We start from the raw sequence: 19,227 nt of genomic DNA on the forward strand, positions 1-19,227 counted from the left end.
TTTTTGTTGCCAAAAATGGAAGAACTGAACTTGGTTGACATGTGGTTTCAACAAGATGGCGCTACATGCCACACAGCTCGCGATTCTATGGCCATTTTGAGGGAAAACTTCGGAGAACAATTCATCTCAAGAAATGGACCGGTAAGTTGGCCACCAAGATCATGCGATTTGACGCCTTTAGACTATTTTTTGTGGGGCTACGTCAAGTCTAAAGTCTACAGAAATAAGCCAGCAACTATTCCAGCTTTGGAAGACAACATTTCCGAAGAAATTCGGGCTATTCCGGCCGAAATGCTCGAAAAAGTTGCCCAAAATTGGACTTTCCGAATGGACCACCTAAGACGCAGCCGCGGTCAACATTTAAATGAAATTATCTTCAAAAAGTAAATGTCATGGACCAATCTAACGTTTCAAATAAAGAACCGATGAGATTTTGCAAATTTTATGCGTTTTTTTTTTTAAAAAAGTTATCAAGCTCTTAACAAATCACCCTTTATGTTACAACATAATATATTTACGTGAATAAATAAATGTTTTAATACAAAAAATGTTTGCACAGAAGCACATAACTCTTACAACGAACGTCCAAGCACAATATTTTTGGGAAAACACCATCTTTTGGGAAGTTTACGACATTTAAAACATACCTGTTATGTTTTCATTAAAATTAAACTTAATACCCAGTTTTTTAACCTAATCGAATTAGAAATTATTATTTCCAATTTAGTGGTTGTGTATGTCACCAATACTTTTTGTTTAATTCCCTATAGGAAATGGATCAACCACAGAACCGGTACGCCACTAGTCCCTGGTGTGTATGGACCAGTCCCAGTTCTGATCAAAACGTATGGAAGGGACCGGTCACTTTAACATGGGTTTGTCATTGACGGGGTAAATTTACATTTTAGGACGCGTCTTGGACTCATCCCAAAGGACACGTCCTGGAACAAATTCGCAGGAGCACCCCATATGCATGTCCTCAGGAACCAGTCTCGGACAAACTCTTAGAAATCTATTTCAATTTGGGCATCCCAATCGAACCCGAAATGAAAAAAAAAACTTTTGAAATTGTCGAACAATAGGCTATTCTGATCATTTTATTTCGCTAAATGTGAAAATGCTTGAATTAAAAAATCTTAATGGATCTTTGATTTTAAAATCAAACGAGTACGGAAATAAATAAATTACGACTATTTAAAAATTGCAACTAACTGGAGCACAGGTACCAGTTCTGTGATAGATCCGTCAGTGGCAATTTTCACCAATTTCCCGTAGGGTTGGCACAGAAAACTGTTATTTTCATTTCGAAGATAATACTACAATATGCATTATTCTCCTATTTGTCGTCTCTGTTTTGAGTTTATTTGGCTTGGCTACACCCTCAAAAAATCGCTTCTGTAACATATACTCCCAAACACATTTTGCTTCAAGCATGTACATTTTTGGGTATTTCCGAAACATTTATATATTTGATTTCTTCCAATATATAATATGTTTGAAAGCATATTGGTCTAAACAATATAATATGTTTGGGTAGTCTAAGTTCCAAACATTTTGTATTTTTCCATCCAAAGTCAATAAAGTTGTCTTCCAAAAAACTATATGTTATTATGTGAACATATAATATGTTTGGAAGCATTTTGAGCTCAAAAATATTATATGCTTAGAAGAATTTTCTCCCAAAGAAGATTGTGCTCAAAAATTTTTTTCTGCCAATTGTATGTTCCCTCACAACTTTCTCACGATTTTTTTTAGTTCTTAGCACCTTTTTTCTGTAATACAAACATTGTAGAAGAAATTATTCAATTTTATATATTTTTTTTTTTAATTTTACCTTTGCCCGGCAGGGGATTCGAACAGCGGATTACAAAGTTTGTAAACCAGCACACTATCGATTGGACTACGTAGCTGTTATGGTCATCGATAGATAATTATCGTTATAAGTTACATTTGTATGGCATAGCTTGCGGCGCCCACGAGCAGATGCAAACATAACATTGTTTAACAGAAACATACATATGTTGGCGACGTGGATCAGTGGTTGGTACATCCGCCTTGCATGCCAAGGGACCTGGGTTCGATCCCTGCTTCGACCGAACACCAAATTTTTGTTTTTATTTTTCTTTTTTTACATATATTTTTATACCCTGCGCCACACTGTGGAACAAGGTATTATAAGTTAGTGCATATGTTTGTAACACCCAGAAGGAGACGAGATAGACACATTGTGTCTTTGGCAATAATGCTCAGGGTGGGTCCCTGAGTCGATATAACTATGTCCGTCTGTCCGTCCGTCCGTCCGTCCGTCCGTCCGTCTGTCTGTGAACACATTTTTGTGATCAAAGTCTGGGTCGCAATTTAAGTCCAATCGCCTTCAAATTTGGCATATGTTCCTAATTTGGGTCAGAATAGAACCCTATTGATTTTGGAAGAAATCGGTTCAGATTTAGATATTGCTCCCATATATATCTTTCGCCCGATATGCACTAATATGGACCCAGCAGCCAGAGTTTTATACCGATTTGCACGACCACTGACCAAATCTTTGCAATTTCAAAAATGAGAGTACACCACTTTAAGTAAAATTTTTAACTACTTTAAAAGAGTCGCGTGAACTGCAAAAGAGTTAAAAATAATAATTGTTACGAGATTTTCATAAAATTTTTGACATTTCAACTACCTGGGTAGAAATGCTCTTAACTAAATTGAAGTTCAAAATATGTCATAAATTACGAGCCATTTTTTTCTGTGTACGCAAAAAATTATTAGAGTAAAGGAAACTTTCTCCAAGCATAATAATTCCATGATCTAAAATAAAGTTAAATTGGCTTTAGCGAAATAGAGAGTAGCATTGAAATGCTACTGTACAAAAATATATTGGTCTAATATACTTTGCATCATTTTAACTTGCTACTTTAATTTTAAAATTTATTTTTATCAAGTATGTTTTTTGAATATTTTAATTTTGGGTTTTCTTCTGCATTTAAATATTGAGTATGACAATATTTATACCCTTCACCACTACTGTGGTACAGGGTATAATAAGTTTGTGCATTTGTATGTAACGCCAAGAAGGAAACGTCTGAGACCCATTTAGTATACCGATCGTCTTAGAATTAAATTCTGAGTCGATTTAGCGATGTCCGTCTGTCTGTCTGTCTGTCTGTCCGTCCGTCTGTCTGTCTGTTCATGTATTTTTGTGCGCAAAGTACAGGTCGCAGTTTAAGTCCGATCGTTCTCAAAATTGGCATAGGGTCGTTTTTTGGGACAAAGACAATCACTATTGATTTTGGAAAAAATCGGTTCAGATTTAGATATAGCTGCCATATATATTTATCCCCGATCTGGTCATAATTGGCGTGTTTATCAACCGATGTTCTTCAAATTCAGTATAACAGAATATTTTGAGTCTCGAAAAAGTTGCAAAATATCAGCCAAATCGGTTCACATTTAGATATAGCTCCCATATATATCTTTCGTCCGATTTAGACTTATATGCCCACAGAGGCCAAAGTTTACTACCGATTTTCGTGAAATTTTGCATAAAGAGTAGAATTGACATTCTTCCTATGCTTGGTAAATTTGATTGAAATCGATTCAGATTTAGATATAGCTCCCATATATATCTTTCCTCCGATTTTCTCTTATATGACCTCAAAAGCCAGAGTTTCGCCGTGATTTAGTTCAAATTTTGCACAAGGAGTACGTTTAACAGTATCGGTAAGTCTACCAAATTCGGTTGAAATCGGTTCAGATTTTGATATAGCTCCCATATATATTTTTCGTCCGATTTGAACTTATATGGCCTCAAAAGCCAGAGTTTTGCGGTGATTTGGTTCAAATTTTGCACAAGGAGTACGTTTAATAGTATCGGTAAGTGTACCAAATTTGGTTGAAATCGGTTTAGATTTAGATATAGCTCCCATATATATCTTTCGCCCGATTTGGACTTATATGGCCTCAAAAGCCATGACTTGTTTCAACTTTTGCAAAGGAATACGTTTAACAGTATCGGTAAGTGTGCCAAATTTGGTTGAAATCGGTTCAGATTTAGATATAGCTCCCATATATATTTTTTGCCCGATTTACACTTAAATGACCACGGGAGCCAGAGTTATACTCCCATTTATGTGAATTTTGCAGAGATAGCAGAATTATTATTCTAACTATGCATGTCAAATTTAGTCGAAATCGCTTCAGATTATATATAGCTCCCATATATATGTACACCAGAATTTGGAAAATATGGTAGACTATTTCATATTTTAGACCCATTTTCAATGGGATTTTCCTCCAATTGACTGCATAGTTTCCAAGGAGAATATGTTTAATATGATATTTAAGTGTGTCAAGTTTGATCTAATTTGGTTCAGAATTAGATAAAGCCTCCATATATTCATTCTTCCGGTTTATACAAATATGGCCAAGTTCCCACACTTTACACAAAATTCTGTGATGATTTCTCCATATCTTAGTCATATCCTATACACTGTAATGCCAGACTTTCCACAGAACGGTTGAGTTTTAAATAAGGCTCCAAGTCGCCTGACTTGACCAAATAATATATCACAACCAACACTTGACCATATATCTTGGCAAAATCATATTTCCCATACTTATACCCTTCATCACTACTGTGGTACAGGGTATAATAAGTTTGTGCATTTGTATGTAACACCAAGAAGGAAACGTCTGAGACCCATCGTTTAGTATACCGATCGTCTTAGAATTATATTCTGAGATATAGCCCCCATATATATCTTTCGTCCGATTTGGACTTATATGGCCTCACAAGCCAGAGTATTGCCCTGAATTGCTTCACATTTGTCACATGGAGTACGTTTAATAGTATCGATGTGTGCCAAATTTGGTTGAAATCGGTTTAGATTTAGAGTTTTTGCAAAAGTACAAAAAACGGTCTCCATTAAAAGTATTTGTATCTGGAAATGCAAACCTTTGTATAGCTCCCAGCAAATTTGAAGTAGTTGAGATGGTAACACAAATTTTGTCTACATAGTGCACGCAGAGAAGGTATATGATCACCTCAAACGTGTTTCAAGAGCAAAATGTTATTTTTGTAGGGTGACCATGTTACATGTTTGTCACTAAAATGTTATTCTCTCGTCAAATATAACCTGCTTGCCGAAATCAGATACATGATTTCCGAGAAAATAATATGGTTGCGAAAACCATGTTACATGGTCACCATCCAAAAATAACATTTTGCTCTTAAAACATGTTTGAGGTGATCATATTCCTTCTCTGGGTGTGGTGAAGGGTATAATATAGTCGGCTCCGCCCGACTTTAGACTTTACTTACTTGTTTTTCATTCTATTTTAAAGTTTGAATTGACAAGTTGTGAGACTAAAATATAAAGACTTACAAACCAATTGTATGTGTGTGTGTATTCATTTGGAAAATTAGATTGTCCTGAAATTCTAATCATTTTAATAAAATTTTCTTTGTGTGTAATATGAAAGATTATGCCCAATTATGCCCAAATTTTAGGATACGCAACTTACACAATATCAAGGAAAAATTTATTTAAAATAAAGAAATATTAATTAAAATTAAGTTCATAATTTATGGATAAAAAAAGTTTTTTCATTAAGTTTGCAACTGCAATATTTGAAATGTGTATTGTAAGTATAGCAATGCTCCTTAATGTAAATAAAAAAGTTTTTGATTTAAATAACTAATTTTTAAATTAACTGAGATAATGATTCTTTGGATTTATATTTAATCCATCAAATGTAAGCAGAAACTTATTTTGAGGATTTTTTATGAAGTTAAGAATTTTTTATTTTGAAGTGTTATAATGTAAATTAAGATTTAGTTATACGAGACTATTTATCTCAAGAAGAGAGAGGATCCTTAATGAAGACGTCAAAGCTAATCAACCTAAATGCTAATACCAACATGCTTTACGAAGATTATATATACCAACCAATTTAAACACTTTTCTTATCCGAATCCAAAAGAAGCTTTAGAACTAAATGATGGAACCAGTTCCTTTTTAGGGGCGGATCTCAAAAGACCGATCACATTAGTGAGCCGGCACCGGACAACTCTAGATGAGATCTGTATCCTAATTTTAATCTTATAGAGCCTAGATTTAAATCTAGACAGCCTCCCATGTCTTTCCTCAGAAAAGAAAATTCTTTTTTCAGTTTGATATGCTTTCTTGATAAAACTAAAACCAAAAGGTTTTCCAGCGCTGGAGCTTCGCTTATCAAAAGAATGTCCATTGTCATCGAGCTAAATATAGAATCGTGCAGCACTCATTGAAGAGAGGAAGAAGTTCACTACCTATGAGATCGCAATGGATTGAATGGTAGTTGTGGTCTTTTACAGGGTGTAAACACAACTTAATAAATACCAGTTTCAATTATCTGGCTAGTTTTATCTCGCACTCTTCCACATGATTTAATCAGATTTAATAACTTATATTTAACTTCGTCTTGTAAGTCAACACACTATCCACTGGGCGATGTAGCTCTTATACTCATAAACTCACAAATATCGCTATAATCATCTGTATATAAGTAACGTCAGAGATATTTATAGACCATACTATCAGACTTTTAGTTAATTCCATGAAGACTTTTCAATAAAAAATAAAAACTCCGTTTAAAGAAAACAAACAAATTTAGTTGCAAACATCTGATGCGTCGTTTCTTACAAACGATTCAACTTTAGTGTAGAACAAACACATATGTGCATAATAAAGCAAAAAATTAAAAAAATTCATTTCCATACAAAAGAAATATTAGACAAAGGAACACCTTTCACAAACTTATGTGAGCGTGAGTATTTTCGTAAATGTACTCACGAACACGTTAAAGCTCTTGTTCACCACGTCTATTTCATGGCACGTGCACGCCTCTAAAAGTTTGCTACTTTTTTCGTCTTTCTAAAATTGAGTTCCAAAAGACCAGTGTGACAGAATTGGTTGAAAATTAAAAACAATATTTGTTTTTTTTTTCGGAACATTAAATTATTTTTTTAATTGGTTCAATCAAACAAAAACATTTTTTCCTATTTAATCACGAAATTTATTGATGCAATTAATTTTTTTAATTGAAATTTTTTCAATCATGAAAATGTCCAACCACAAAATTGATTGGAAATTACAAATTTGGTTGATTTTCTGTTCAGGCTAGAAGAAAAAAAAACTATTCTTATAGTGCATTTTCTGCACGAAAAGCATTGATTTCTTTTCTCGTAAACAAAATTTTAGACCAACGAAGTTTTCTTTTTTTATTGTTAATGTGGTTTCTTTGAAATGAAAATGGTATGAAATGATTAATTGCCATTTAGAAATAGTTGTTAAACATTTCACACTACAATATTTATAACTCCCCACGAATTTTTGGAATTCATTATTCAAATATTTAAACAATTACACATATGATGTAATTACAAATACTTTTGAAGTCAATGGAAATTTCCCTTACCTTGTTTTGTATAACAAATACTTTGTATTCCTTTTACGCCTTTACCTTTCTTTGGTTCCACTCACTGCTGCTGAGCAATCGATTGACAATTTGAAATATAAACAGCAATTGTTTTATGTATATATTCAACAGGCTGGTTGGTTAGCCGGCACGATTGAAAATGGGATGGATGCACAGCGAGGGGTAGATGCTGGGGTATTGGGGAGCAATGTACGCACGCAATTATTACGCCAAAAATAACATCAAAGTGGTGGGATTAGAAATGTGCACGTAACCAATTTTTGGGAATATTCAAAATTCTTTATATGGGGACAAAATATATGCACCACCACTTCTTTCATTTATTGTCTCTTGAACGTATGGAGCTCTCACTCTCTCTCTCTCTCTACTGCACTGGTATATAAATTTGTTTACTTTGCTGAATTTTACATTAGACCACAAAGGTTTTCGTACATTTGGATGACTTGAACAATATATTTTGGATTAGCTATTAGCCTTTAGTTGCTTGTGCTCTTAATTAAAATTTCTAATTCGTAAAATTAAGCAATGAATTAATTTCTTTGGATTACATTCGGAGACATTGTTATCCAAGCATTTCTCAATATTTATGACAGTTGTTGTACCTAGAATAATTGTTACGTTTATTTCGAATGAGACATATATTTTATTAAGTTTACTAAAAGGACTTGTTTTGGTGAAACTCCCAACACGTTTTTATTTTAAAAAGATCAAGTAGATATGTATTTTGAAAGTAAATGTAGCTTTCCGTGGTTCCGTGTATTTTTTGTCTCTAATTATTCATTAAAATCCAAGTTGCACAATCATATTTCATTTTTTATAATTCAAAATAAATAAAACCACACAGTCGACTTTTTGACTTTTCGGTAGTCGACTTAATGAAAATTTGGAAAAGTTGACTTCTATTAAAAAGCTTTCGTCTTTTTAAAATTTGAAAGAGTCGGTTATCGACGTTTTCAAAATTAAGAAATTCGAATTTTCCAGTTTAAGACCTTTTCAAAACTTTTTGTCTTTTTAAAATTTATAAAAGTCGACATTTCGATTTTTCAACATTTCCTGAGTTTTAGTTCAATAATCTTTGACTTTTTTTTTTAATTTTCTAAATGTGGAAAAATTGATTAAAGCACACGGACGAAAAAGACTCTTTTTCATATGTTTGGGTGTAAAAATTATATGTTTGGAACCCAAATTTTGTAACACAATATTTTTAAGTGCAAGCATACAATGTTCCTAAACTAGCATAACATGTTTGGGCATATATGTTAATATGTTAGAACATATTATGTTTCGGACATAAAATGTTTGTAAATATAATATGCTTGGATTCAAACATATATTAATTTAGAAATAGCCTATAAACATATATGTGTTTAGAAAGTGAGACCTAGAGAGTATGCTGCAAGTAAAATAATAGAAGTAACCAATTGGCGCTTTAAAAATGTACATATATACACAAAGAAAATTTAATTAAAATTTTTTTCTACCAGTATATGCCTAAGGTGAGACATAATATGTTTAAACAACACAAATTATATTTTGTTTGGACAAATCCTGAAAATACATATGCTTGAAGCAAAATGTGTTTGGGGTATATGTTACAGAAGCGATTTTTTTTGAGGGTGCAAACATCAAAATTCGATTTGGTCGAATTCGAATAATACAAATGAAGATATTCGACATTTGTATCAACTCAACTAATGCAATGTTTGTTGAAACAACCACATTGAGAGTTTCCCCTGCTGTTTTAGCAAACTTTTTTGCTGTTATGAATAAAAATAATTTTTTATATCACAAACATTGGAATTGGAAATTCCCCCTTATACCTCACACACATTAGGCTCGAAATCTACTAAAAGTAGATTTTTTTATAAAGTAAATGACAGTTGAAATCTAGTCAAAGTGGATTTTGGAAGTGTAATGTGAATGAGGTATTAAGTTTTTCAAGTGTAATGCTTAGTACTAAGTCGTTTCTGCGAAAAACGAATATCTTCATCTATCTCCGTAAATAGGGTCTCAAACCCAGGGTTAACTTATTTTTGCGAAATAATATGCCTGCCTATTTTTTCGTGCGAAAAATCCAGGGTTGTATAAATATGTGTTTGAAAATGTTCAAAACAAAGATTTCGCATTTATTCCGCGCAAACGTTTTTTGTATGGAGTATAACAGTTTTTCGTGCGAAAATGTGATATTAGTACTAGGCTTAAGAAAAAATTTCTTTATTTTTATAATCTTTTGTTTAATACAATGACTAAACTAAGGAAAAATTAAGTACGCAATTTTAGCTTTAAATTCGAAACTCTCAGATTTTAAGTGATCTGTTCATTATTTTCTAGAATGAGAAAATTTTAGTTAAATTGTGTCTTTGGTGAACTTCGAAAGGGGTTAAGATATTTAAACAATATTTTAACTTAATATATTTCCTTCGAAATCTAAAATCATCTTAACCAAAGATAAACATTTACTATTTTTAATAACTTTTCTTCAATTAGTAAAATATTTTTGTGAACTTTATCTAAAATAAACCTACATTTTCGTAGTTCATTTATTTATTGAATTGGGTTTAGTTTTGGAGAGTAAAACAGTTATGTTATTTAATGGCATCATAATTTTCATATGATAGAAGTTATAACTTTGGTTGACAGCATAATTCTTTTAGTCACATCCAATTGTAATAAAACTTTTGTGGGGCACTGTATTATCCATTATAGTATGCAAATGGGATGGGGAAAGAAAATATGTTTTCACGTTCTTCCGTATCTTTTACATATTTGTTACGAAAAACTAAACGAAAACATAATAACATATCAATGAAATAACCGCGAAACGTGATTATAAAAACCCGAAATGAAATGGATGTCACCGCATTGAACACAAATAAAAAGAAAATTGTTAATTCTGTTAATAATACATCAAAAGCTTAAGAAATATTTCTTCGCAAACACTAGGCCATACACATTGCACACATAAAGTTGTGAATCGCCCCTTGATATTTGCAGGCAATACAACTTTTTTATATTCTTTTGATAATCAAATCAACTCGTAATGCCGTTAGCCAACGAACGCAAACAAATCCACGAAAATATCTACCACTTTCGATTTCCGTGTCCGTAAAGATTTCTTCACACCTTACCGTTAAGAGTTGCACACTGACTGAGGCTGGTAGTCGAAGAAACTGAAGAGAAAGGCATTTCTCACAGAATTATACAAATCGAACGAATACAATCGTAAAAAGCTATTGTCAATATCAATAAGAGTATGTTCACCATTTATGTTTTATAGTACAATTGTTGTTAATCAATTCCCACCAGAGAATGAAGCCGCCATGTCGCGCCGTCGATTTTAGCCGTCGCCGACCCGTTTTTAGCAGTCGACGCCGCCGCCGAATATGTCGACTCATCTCGACTTAAATTTAGCCGCCAATTAATCTAAAATATTGATTTATATCAGAAAAATTTAAAAATATTTGTTATAGTTTTGCCAAAATTTTGAACTTTCCACTTTCAATCAATTAGTATCAAGTGGCTATAATAGTTTTACAAAAATGTAGCTCAAAAAATTTGAATGAAATGTAAATTTGATTGTAAGATTGGTTGTACAACAAATCTCATTACAATTCGGAAACAGAGAATGAAGCCGCCGAGTCGCGCCGCCGATTTTAGCCGTCGCCGACCCGTTTTTAGCAGTCGACGCCGCCGCCGAATATGTCGACTCATCTCGACTCAAATTTAGGCGCCAATTAATCTAAAACATTCATTTATATCAAAAAAATTAATAATATTTGTTATAGTTTTTGCCAAAATTTTGAACTTTCCACCTTCAATCAATTCGTATCAAGTTGCTATAATAGTTTTACAAAAATTTAGCTCAAAAAATTTTAATGAAATGTAAATTTGATTGTATGATTGGTTGTACAACTAATCTCATTACAATTCGGAAAACTTCAAATTGATTTTATAATAGATAATTTTGCGCCGCCGAATAGACAATTTTTTATCGGCTTAGCCATCAAGCCGCCGCCGCCGGAGGGAAAAATTTAGTATCAGCCGCCGCCGACAAAAATGGGTCGGCTTCATTCTCTGTTCGGAAAACTTGAAATTGATTTTATAATAGATAATTTTGCGCTGCCGAACAGACAATTTAGTCGTCAAGCCGCCGCCGCCGGAGGCAAAAATTTAGTGTTAGCCGCCGCCGACAAAAATGGGTCGGCTTCATTCTCTGATTCACACTTTGCTCGGAATCTGACAGATTGTGAATCTGATGCTTTTGTGAAACACTTATAGAAAATAGCTTCGTGTAAATTATTTAAGCCAAGAAATCAGTGCTGAAAACGTTATAATTACGCTAAAAATTGTGAAAGGTATTTCCATATACCTCTTTGTTGTATTTGCATTTTTTAAACAAATTGAATTAACAAAATTAAAGATCTTTCTAAAATCAATATTAGAGAAAGTACCCTGCCAGCATTTCAAAGTTCCATTTCAACCTCATCGTTACCACAGACTCGTAAATGTCACTTCAACCATCATGAAAAGGTACATCAAAAAGTACATGCAAGTAATTTGCCATCCCTACTGTTAAAAAAGCCATTTTTTTGTGAAACGCCAAGCGCAACCAGCTTGTTATATTTTAATTAAATAAAAACGAAAATAAAGTTCTGAAAACGCTTAAAATTGTGAAAGCTATATTGGTGAACAATTTGGTGATTTTCCAAATGGAATAAAGTGATTGTTTTTCAGATATTTTACAGACACGCTGCCTCCATGGAATAAAAACACTGGTTGATAGACGCAGCAACATGTAACTCGTTACTTGTAACTCAACATCATCATTAATGCCAAAAATTATGTTAAATGTAATGTGATAGTGGTATAAATGTTATATTTTTAAGAATTTGTAAATGTTTAATCAAATTAATAAATATCTAAACAAACGTGTTTTACTCGACCACAATGATTCTTTTACAACTATCTTAAAATGCACTTTTTCTGATTGTTTGGAGGGTCCCTTATTGGCGTCGTTCTAAATTGATCTATAAAGGCACCTAATAATTGCACTCATGCGAAACATTTTTGTAGTAACTTGGCGTGGTACAACTTCTCAATAGTGACGGCGCTTTTCCGACGAGTTTTTGATGTCGTATATGATTGTTTTCGACGTAGTGGGGATTCTCAAAAGAGTCCCCAAATTCAAAAAATGTTGGCAGGGTAACCGTTAATCGAGAACATGTACGAAATCGCGAAACATTGACATCGGCTGTTTAAATACGAAAATGGAAAATAAGTTAAATCACTACGGGAAATGAATCAACCCCACGATATTATATTGAAAAACTTATAGCTTGAAAAATATTAAAATTTAAATTTGACAATTGTAAAAAGAGGAGAAAATAATTAAAAAAAAAACAAAATTATGATTTGCATTGCAAAACTTCAATATATCTGATGCGTACTTTACATTTTCTATATTTCTTCTAGATTTAACCGGAATATGACTGTTTTTATTTATAATTGTGATTATTCTAGAAAAAGTAAATTCGAAAATAAGGGGGTTTTAAACTCGAAAATAGTCCGTGCACGTTTCAAAGATTCATTTTGTGATATTTCTTTATTTTCGTAAAGAAAAGTATTTTTCGCACTACAGGTCAGTACTATATTCGATTTTCGCGTTCAATTTTTTTCGGTTACTTTATTAAAATAGTTCAATATAAAGTAGATAAATGAACTCAATTGATGCGCAGTTTCTTGTTCCTCTAGATTTCGGCAAGACTTTACAGCAATATGTAGGTTTTCATTTATAATTTTGATTGTTTATGGAAAAATAAACTTAAAACTGTACAAAGTTCTGTAAACACATTGGAAAAAATGTTGCTGTAAAGTTACGAATCGGAAAATAATTACATTTATGTTGTTAAGATTACTTACTAACGGATACTAAAGAAGCCTTATGAGAGCAGCAATATTTTGTTGCTAAAAAACACTTTTAATTGAAAATTGATAAATATTCAGAGGTAAAGGTACGATATTTCAAAATTGATGGTTTTTATAAATTGTAAAACGTTTTTTCCACTTATTAAAAAAAAACAACGCATTCGAAGCAACAAAAGGAAATACACTAGAAACTTTTAAATTGCATGCAAATACGAGCAATGGCGGAGACACAAAACAAATGAGCACAGGAAAACAGTAAACTAAAACGTGTTATTTATGAGTAGTCCACGTATGTTTATGAACCATACTGCTGGAGGAAGTTTCCATGATGCAAATTTGTCTTACTTTTAACTATAGATACAACACCTTATTACAATAAAAGACAATAACTACTAATTTCAGTTCTTAGTTATGTTTATTAACATTTAAATTACTTAATGATGGGTAAATCTAACTTTCAAATTTTCTCGCAACCGTGCACTTTTCGATGAGATTCTACTCGAAATCATTGCCTTCTTTCATTCAAACTTTGAGCTGTTGTTTTTTTTTTTATTAAAGTTAAAATTAGAGCAAAAAATTGAGTTCCAGTCGGTTTTGGCCAACACAAAGATGTCTCAAATATGTGAAAAGACACAGTCATATGTGCACATGCACACTCAAAAACATAAACGACAATTAACAAAATTAAACCCTGTGGCCAAATTTTATTTCTAAAGCCAACAATATGCATGATAACATCCCTGTCGTACATGTAGTTAACTTAAAATTAACCCTGCCAACATTTTTTGCATTTGAGGGCGCTTCTGAGAATCCCCACTACGTCGAAAACAGTCGTATACGATATCCAAAACTCCTCGGAAAAGCGCCGTCACTATTGAGAAGTTGTACCACGCCAAGTTACTAAACAGAAGTATCGCATGAGTGCAATTATTAGGTGCCCTTCTGGATACATGTAGAAGGACGCCAATAAGAGCCCCTTCAAACAATCAGAGAAAGTGCATTTTAAGATAGTTGTAAAAGAATCATTAGGGCTGGATATGCACTGGATATGCTAAGCCGTTAAGGACTAAAAGAAAACGGAGTACTCGTTTATCTAGGACATCTCCAAAAATATGCAACACTGTCATCAGCTGTTTAAAAACAATCACAGTAAAGAAGTGAAATCTTGCATTTTTAATGTATGAAATGCTTCAATTAGTAATAAATTCTTACTGCTGCGATTATTTATGACACTGTATTACTTTGAATTTCATGTTTTTCGATAAAATAGTCACAATAAATTGCTATTGTGAATCGAAGAAGCGTCACTTTATCCAAATACAATCTGGCAACATCGGCGCGACTTGTACTGATGAGATGTTCTGGATAGAACACCAGTGCAACGATGTTCTGGATAGCCCATACAAATGTTGCATCCAGTGCAAAAAGAAAACTGCCCTATTGTGGTCAAGTAAAACACGATTGTTTAGATGTTTATTAATTTTATTAAACATTTATAAATTCTCATAAATATAACATTTATACGATTATCACATCACATTTAACATATTTTTATGCATTAATAAAAGATTGATGTTGAGTTACAAGTTGCAAGTTACATGTTGTAGCGTCTATCAGCCAGTGCTTTTATTCCCAATGGAGGCAGCGTGTCTGGAAAAATATTTGAAAAACTATCACTTTATTCCATTTGGAAAGTAAAAAATTGTTCACCAATATACCTTTCACAATTTTAAGCGAAATAACTATCTTTTCAGCACTTCATTATCGTTTTTTATTTAAATAAATTATAAGAAGCTAGTTGTGCTTGTTGTTTCACAAAATATAAAATGGCTCTTGTAACAATAGTGATGGCAAAATACTTTCATGCGAATAGTGATGGCAAAATACTATCACAGTTGGCGATTGTTGCAGTGTCACTTACGAGCCTGTGGTAGCGATGAGGATGAAATGGAACTTTGAAATACTGGCAGGGAATTTAAAGCTAGCTATTTCTCAATTAGTAGTGGTTGACACTTGGATTGATTTTATATGGACTCAACTAACTATTTTAACATGGCGATGTCATAGGAAGTAGTCAATTGCCCAACTATGCACTACTTTTAATTAGCTTAAATTTAGTTACCAATACGTTAATTTAAAGTTAGCTAGTTTTTAATCAACTAAAAGTTAGTTTATTAAAAGTTGTCCCTAAAATCTCTATTTTTCAGCTTACTACAATAAAAAGGGGGTTAAAAATGTATATTTTAATAAAACAAACATTTATTCATATACAAATTAAATAAGACACTTCAACTTCAAAATATAACAATACAGTTTTTGGAGTACAGAACCCTTTCTTTTTTAAAAAGCCTTCTCAAATGCCGTTTGCTAACACCCTTCGTGTTCTTTTGTAATACCTCATTCACATTACACTTCCAAAATCCACTTTTACTAGTTTTCAACTGTCATTTGTCTTATAAAAAGAGGATTTCAAATTCACTTTTATTCGATTTCGAGCCTAATGTGAATGAGCTATAAGAAATATTCAAACAACCACACACAATAATTTTAAATATGTTTTAGTTATTAAAACACTTTTTACTTTTTCAGTAATTCCCTATTTTAAGAAACAATTTTTGAACGAAGTTATAGCACGCGGTATTGTATTTCTAATAAGTTTACAAAAAACGACGATGTCTGCAATCGGAAGGCATCGGTTGCCGTTAGCGAAGTGTTTTATACACTTTTATTAATGTAATTTCTGCATTGCATAGTAGTTAGGTTAAAGTTGGTCTATACAATCGAACTTAAAGTTATACGGTGTTCTCACCAATCATGTTTTGGGGTTTGAAATGTTTTCCCTTTATAAGCACTTCAAAACGAGTCGTTTTCGCCATAAAGGTAGGTACTATGATCGGTTTCCGAAGCGAAATCCCATACAAAACCAAAAATGCGAAAAACTACCGAAATATTTTTTCATTTGTGGTACTTTGTTTTTTTCGAGTTGAAAAACTGACATAAAGTGCATAGTCCCTAATTAGGTCGGCTTTAAATCCTTCCATATGTTGAGATTAGTTAGTTTCAAAACATGGCGCCATTTGTAATGTGAATTAAGAAATAATTGATTTATTCAAATGATTTGTGTTAAATTAGAATACAAAAGTGGTTCGCGTTGTTATTTAAAAATGCAATTAGATTGACGAAATAAAAATAACGGAGTGCTATATGTATATAACATATATAACAGCATCTGGTTCTGTAGCCGTTTCTGCCACAGTAGCATCTGCCCTCACATCCCTGACACCCACAATTGCAGCCACTACATCAGCTACAGTGAACAACTCCAACATAGCACCCTCAACACCTGCCACGACCACAGTGGCTGTGACCGCAAATATTGTATTGCAACAACCAAATACAACGGCCGCCCAAGTAGTGAGTGGTCCCATTGGGGTGGCAGCAAATACTACTCCAACATTAGCCACTATTACTAATTCTTCAAATGCAATATCGACTGTTGCTGCCGTTAGTAATACAAATGCAATACTAATGCAATGGTGGTTTCACAATCATCCACAATAGTATCACCAGCAGCTGGATCGAATGTTGTTGTTCCCACCACTACAATGGCTTTAGCAGGAGCTACCGTGGGACTTAAGTCTGGTCCAGATATTACAATGACATTGAACCGTATAAATACGGCAGAGAATGAAGTTGATGTGGAGGAATGTTTACCAGGTGATGTTGTTAAATTGGATTTTGCTGGCGAAGAAGTGGCCGGATGAAATTTTACCCCTAAGGAATGTCTTCTAGGAGTTTCCAATCGACGACCGGTGCCCGTTGGAAACTCCGCCTATTACAACAGTACCATCATCGCTTCAGCCATCAGCAACAATAGCATTCCATCAGCGTCATATTGTAGAGATACAACCAGACCACCATTTATCATCATCCCCTGCTAATTTAGAATTGACTAATGTTATGCTACATAATGTTTGCACAGAACACGAAGAAGTAGAAGAAGCTAATTGTCATAAAATTGCAGATGTAATCGATGAAGATTTCTTTTTTGAAATATGCTTAAAAACGATTTCGTTTTATCTCTGTAAACCCAGTGCTTCTACATTCAACACCCATTTTTTACAAAGAAATGAATTGTATTTTTTTTTTTATTATTTTACCGCTCCTCGTAATTGCTCCCTTTTCTATTTGTTAAGCGAGCTCGTTTTTTGTGTGTAAGAGGCGTAAATGAATGAGAACTGAACAAAAGAAATGTTAATGCAATTTTAATTTTTAATGGAAACAACATGAAAGCTAAATATGAGAAATGATAATTAAAAATTTTTAAATATAACAATATTAATGAAAGAAAGCTGATAATCCAGAAAAGAAAACATTGTGTTCTAGGGTCTTTAATTAGTGCATAAATGTACAAATTAATAAAAAATGATAATAAAATTATAATCGAACTTGTTTTATTTTTATATACCGGGGTATAAGTAATTGGGTGGTCTTATACGTTTTATACTTTTTAATATAAAATTAGTAAATTTTTCTGAACAAAGTTATATCCAAAATAAATGTTTATAGCAAATAATTAAATAATTTTTATTTAAATAGCAAAATAATTTTCTTGTATTCATCATTTGTCCAAAATGATTGCGATAGGCTGGAATGAAACGATTTAATTTCGTTGTGGCTTTTAAATTTCAGTTAGCGGCATTCTTGCATTTTATCAATTCAAAACACTGGTTGAATTTCATAACGTGACTGAAATAGTTATTGGAACTTATACATTGGGAGAGTATAACATCCTTCAGTAAACCAGCCAATTGCTTCTCAATGTATTAATTTCAGTCAACGAAGAGTCTGGTATAGAACACTAACATCCCTTTGTGACGAAATATAAGTCGGGAACAGTGACTTTGGCTTAGGGACTACCCTTGAACTTGAGTTATGGGCTTAAGTTGGTTGTTCCCCCCGATGTAACAACATTGGCAAATGAAATGGCGTTATTATCCTTTGTGGGAACCGTGGTGGTGACCACTGGATTTGAAATTGCTAGTGAGGCGGCAACAGCATGGTATTGCAATGCGATTGTGTAGATATTGTGGACACCAACGAATTAAGTTTGTTGATGAATGAGTCCATTGCATGATGTAAAAGTTAGCATAACACCGGAATTATATGTTTTTTTGATGTGCGTTACAAATTGACGGTATCCATTTGGAAAAGCTGAAGAAGACAATGTACCACATGTTGTAAAAGCTGTTGCAGAATGTGGTAAGACACCAGGAGTAGAGCGGCTGGAGCTTTATTCTTAACAATTATTAGTGTCCAGTGCTGTATGAGATTTTTTTGGAAAACAATCCAAAAACTGGTAGAAAAACACTTTTCAAAACAATTATCATGAATGCGTGTATGTAAACAATCAGCTGCTGCGTATGTATAAGTAAAAATAGTATGACATTTGGCGATGTTGTCAATTAAATTGCGGAGAAATAAACGCGGAATAGCTCCAAAATAGCTGTTTTCTTCGTTCGAAATGTATTGTCAACACTCTCATTTTTCAACGCGAAAGAATGGTTAAGTGAAGTTTTTTTCGTGCCAACAAACATAGTACCCACCTTTAAAGGTGGGTACTATGTTTGTTGGCACGAAAAAAACTTCACTTAACCATTCTTTCGCGTTGAAAAATGAGAGTGTTGACAATACATTTCGAACGAAGAAAACAGCTATTTTGGAGCTATTCCGCGTTTATTTCTCCGCAATTTAATTGACAACATCGCCAAATGTCATACTATTTTTACTTATACATACGCAGCAGCTGATTGTTTACATACA

At 33.1% G+C, this 19,227-nt stretch overlaps 1 protein-coding gene across 6 annotated transcripts in view; it reads right to left on the reverse strand.

Moving 5' to 3' along the window:
* The window catches only part of SLC5A11 (Sodium/solute co-transporter-like 5A11), a 55,906-nt gene extending 45,275 nt beyond the window's left edge, over positions 1 to 10,631 (reverse strand). The window contains exons 1-2 of one of the 6 annotated variants that reach the window (XM_075295957.1): positions 10,565 to 10,599; positions 7,459 to 7,851 (exon numbers count right to left, since the gene is read on the reverse strand). Coding sequence is in view for 1 of the 6 variants with exons in the window: in XM_075295954.1 (XP_075152069.1) it covers positions 10,005 to 10,019 (15 nt within the window). In the remaining 5 variants the exon portion in view is untranslated. The other 5 variants (XM_075295956.1, XM_075295959.1, XM_075295954.1 and 2 more) reach the window with 5 other exon arrangements.
* Positions 10,632 to 19,227: the final 8,596 nt, after the last annotated feature.

Source organism: Haematobia irritans, chromosome 2 (genome assembly GCF_050003625.1).
Source record: "Haematobia irritans isolate KBUSLIRL chromosome 2, ASM5000362v1, whole genome shotgun sequence".
Classification (NCBI taxonomy): domain Eukaryota; kingdom Metazoa; phylum Arthropoda; class Insecta; order Diptera; family Muscidae; genus Haematobia; species Haematobia irritans.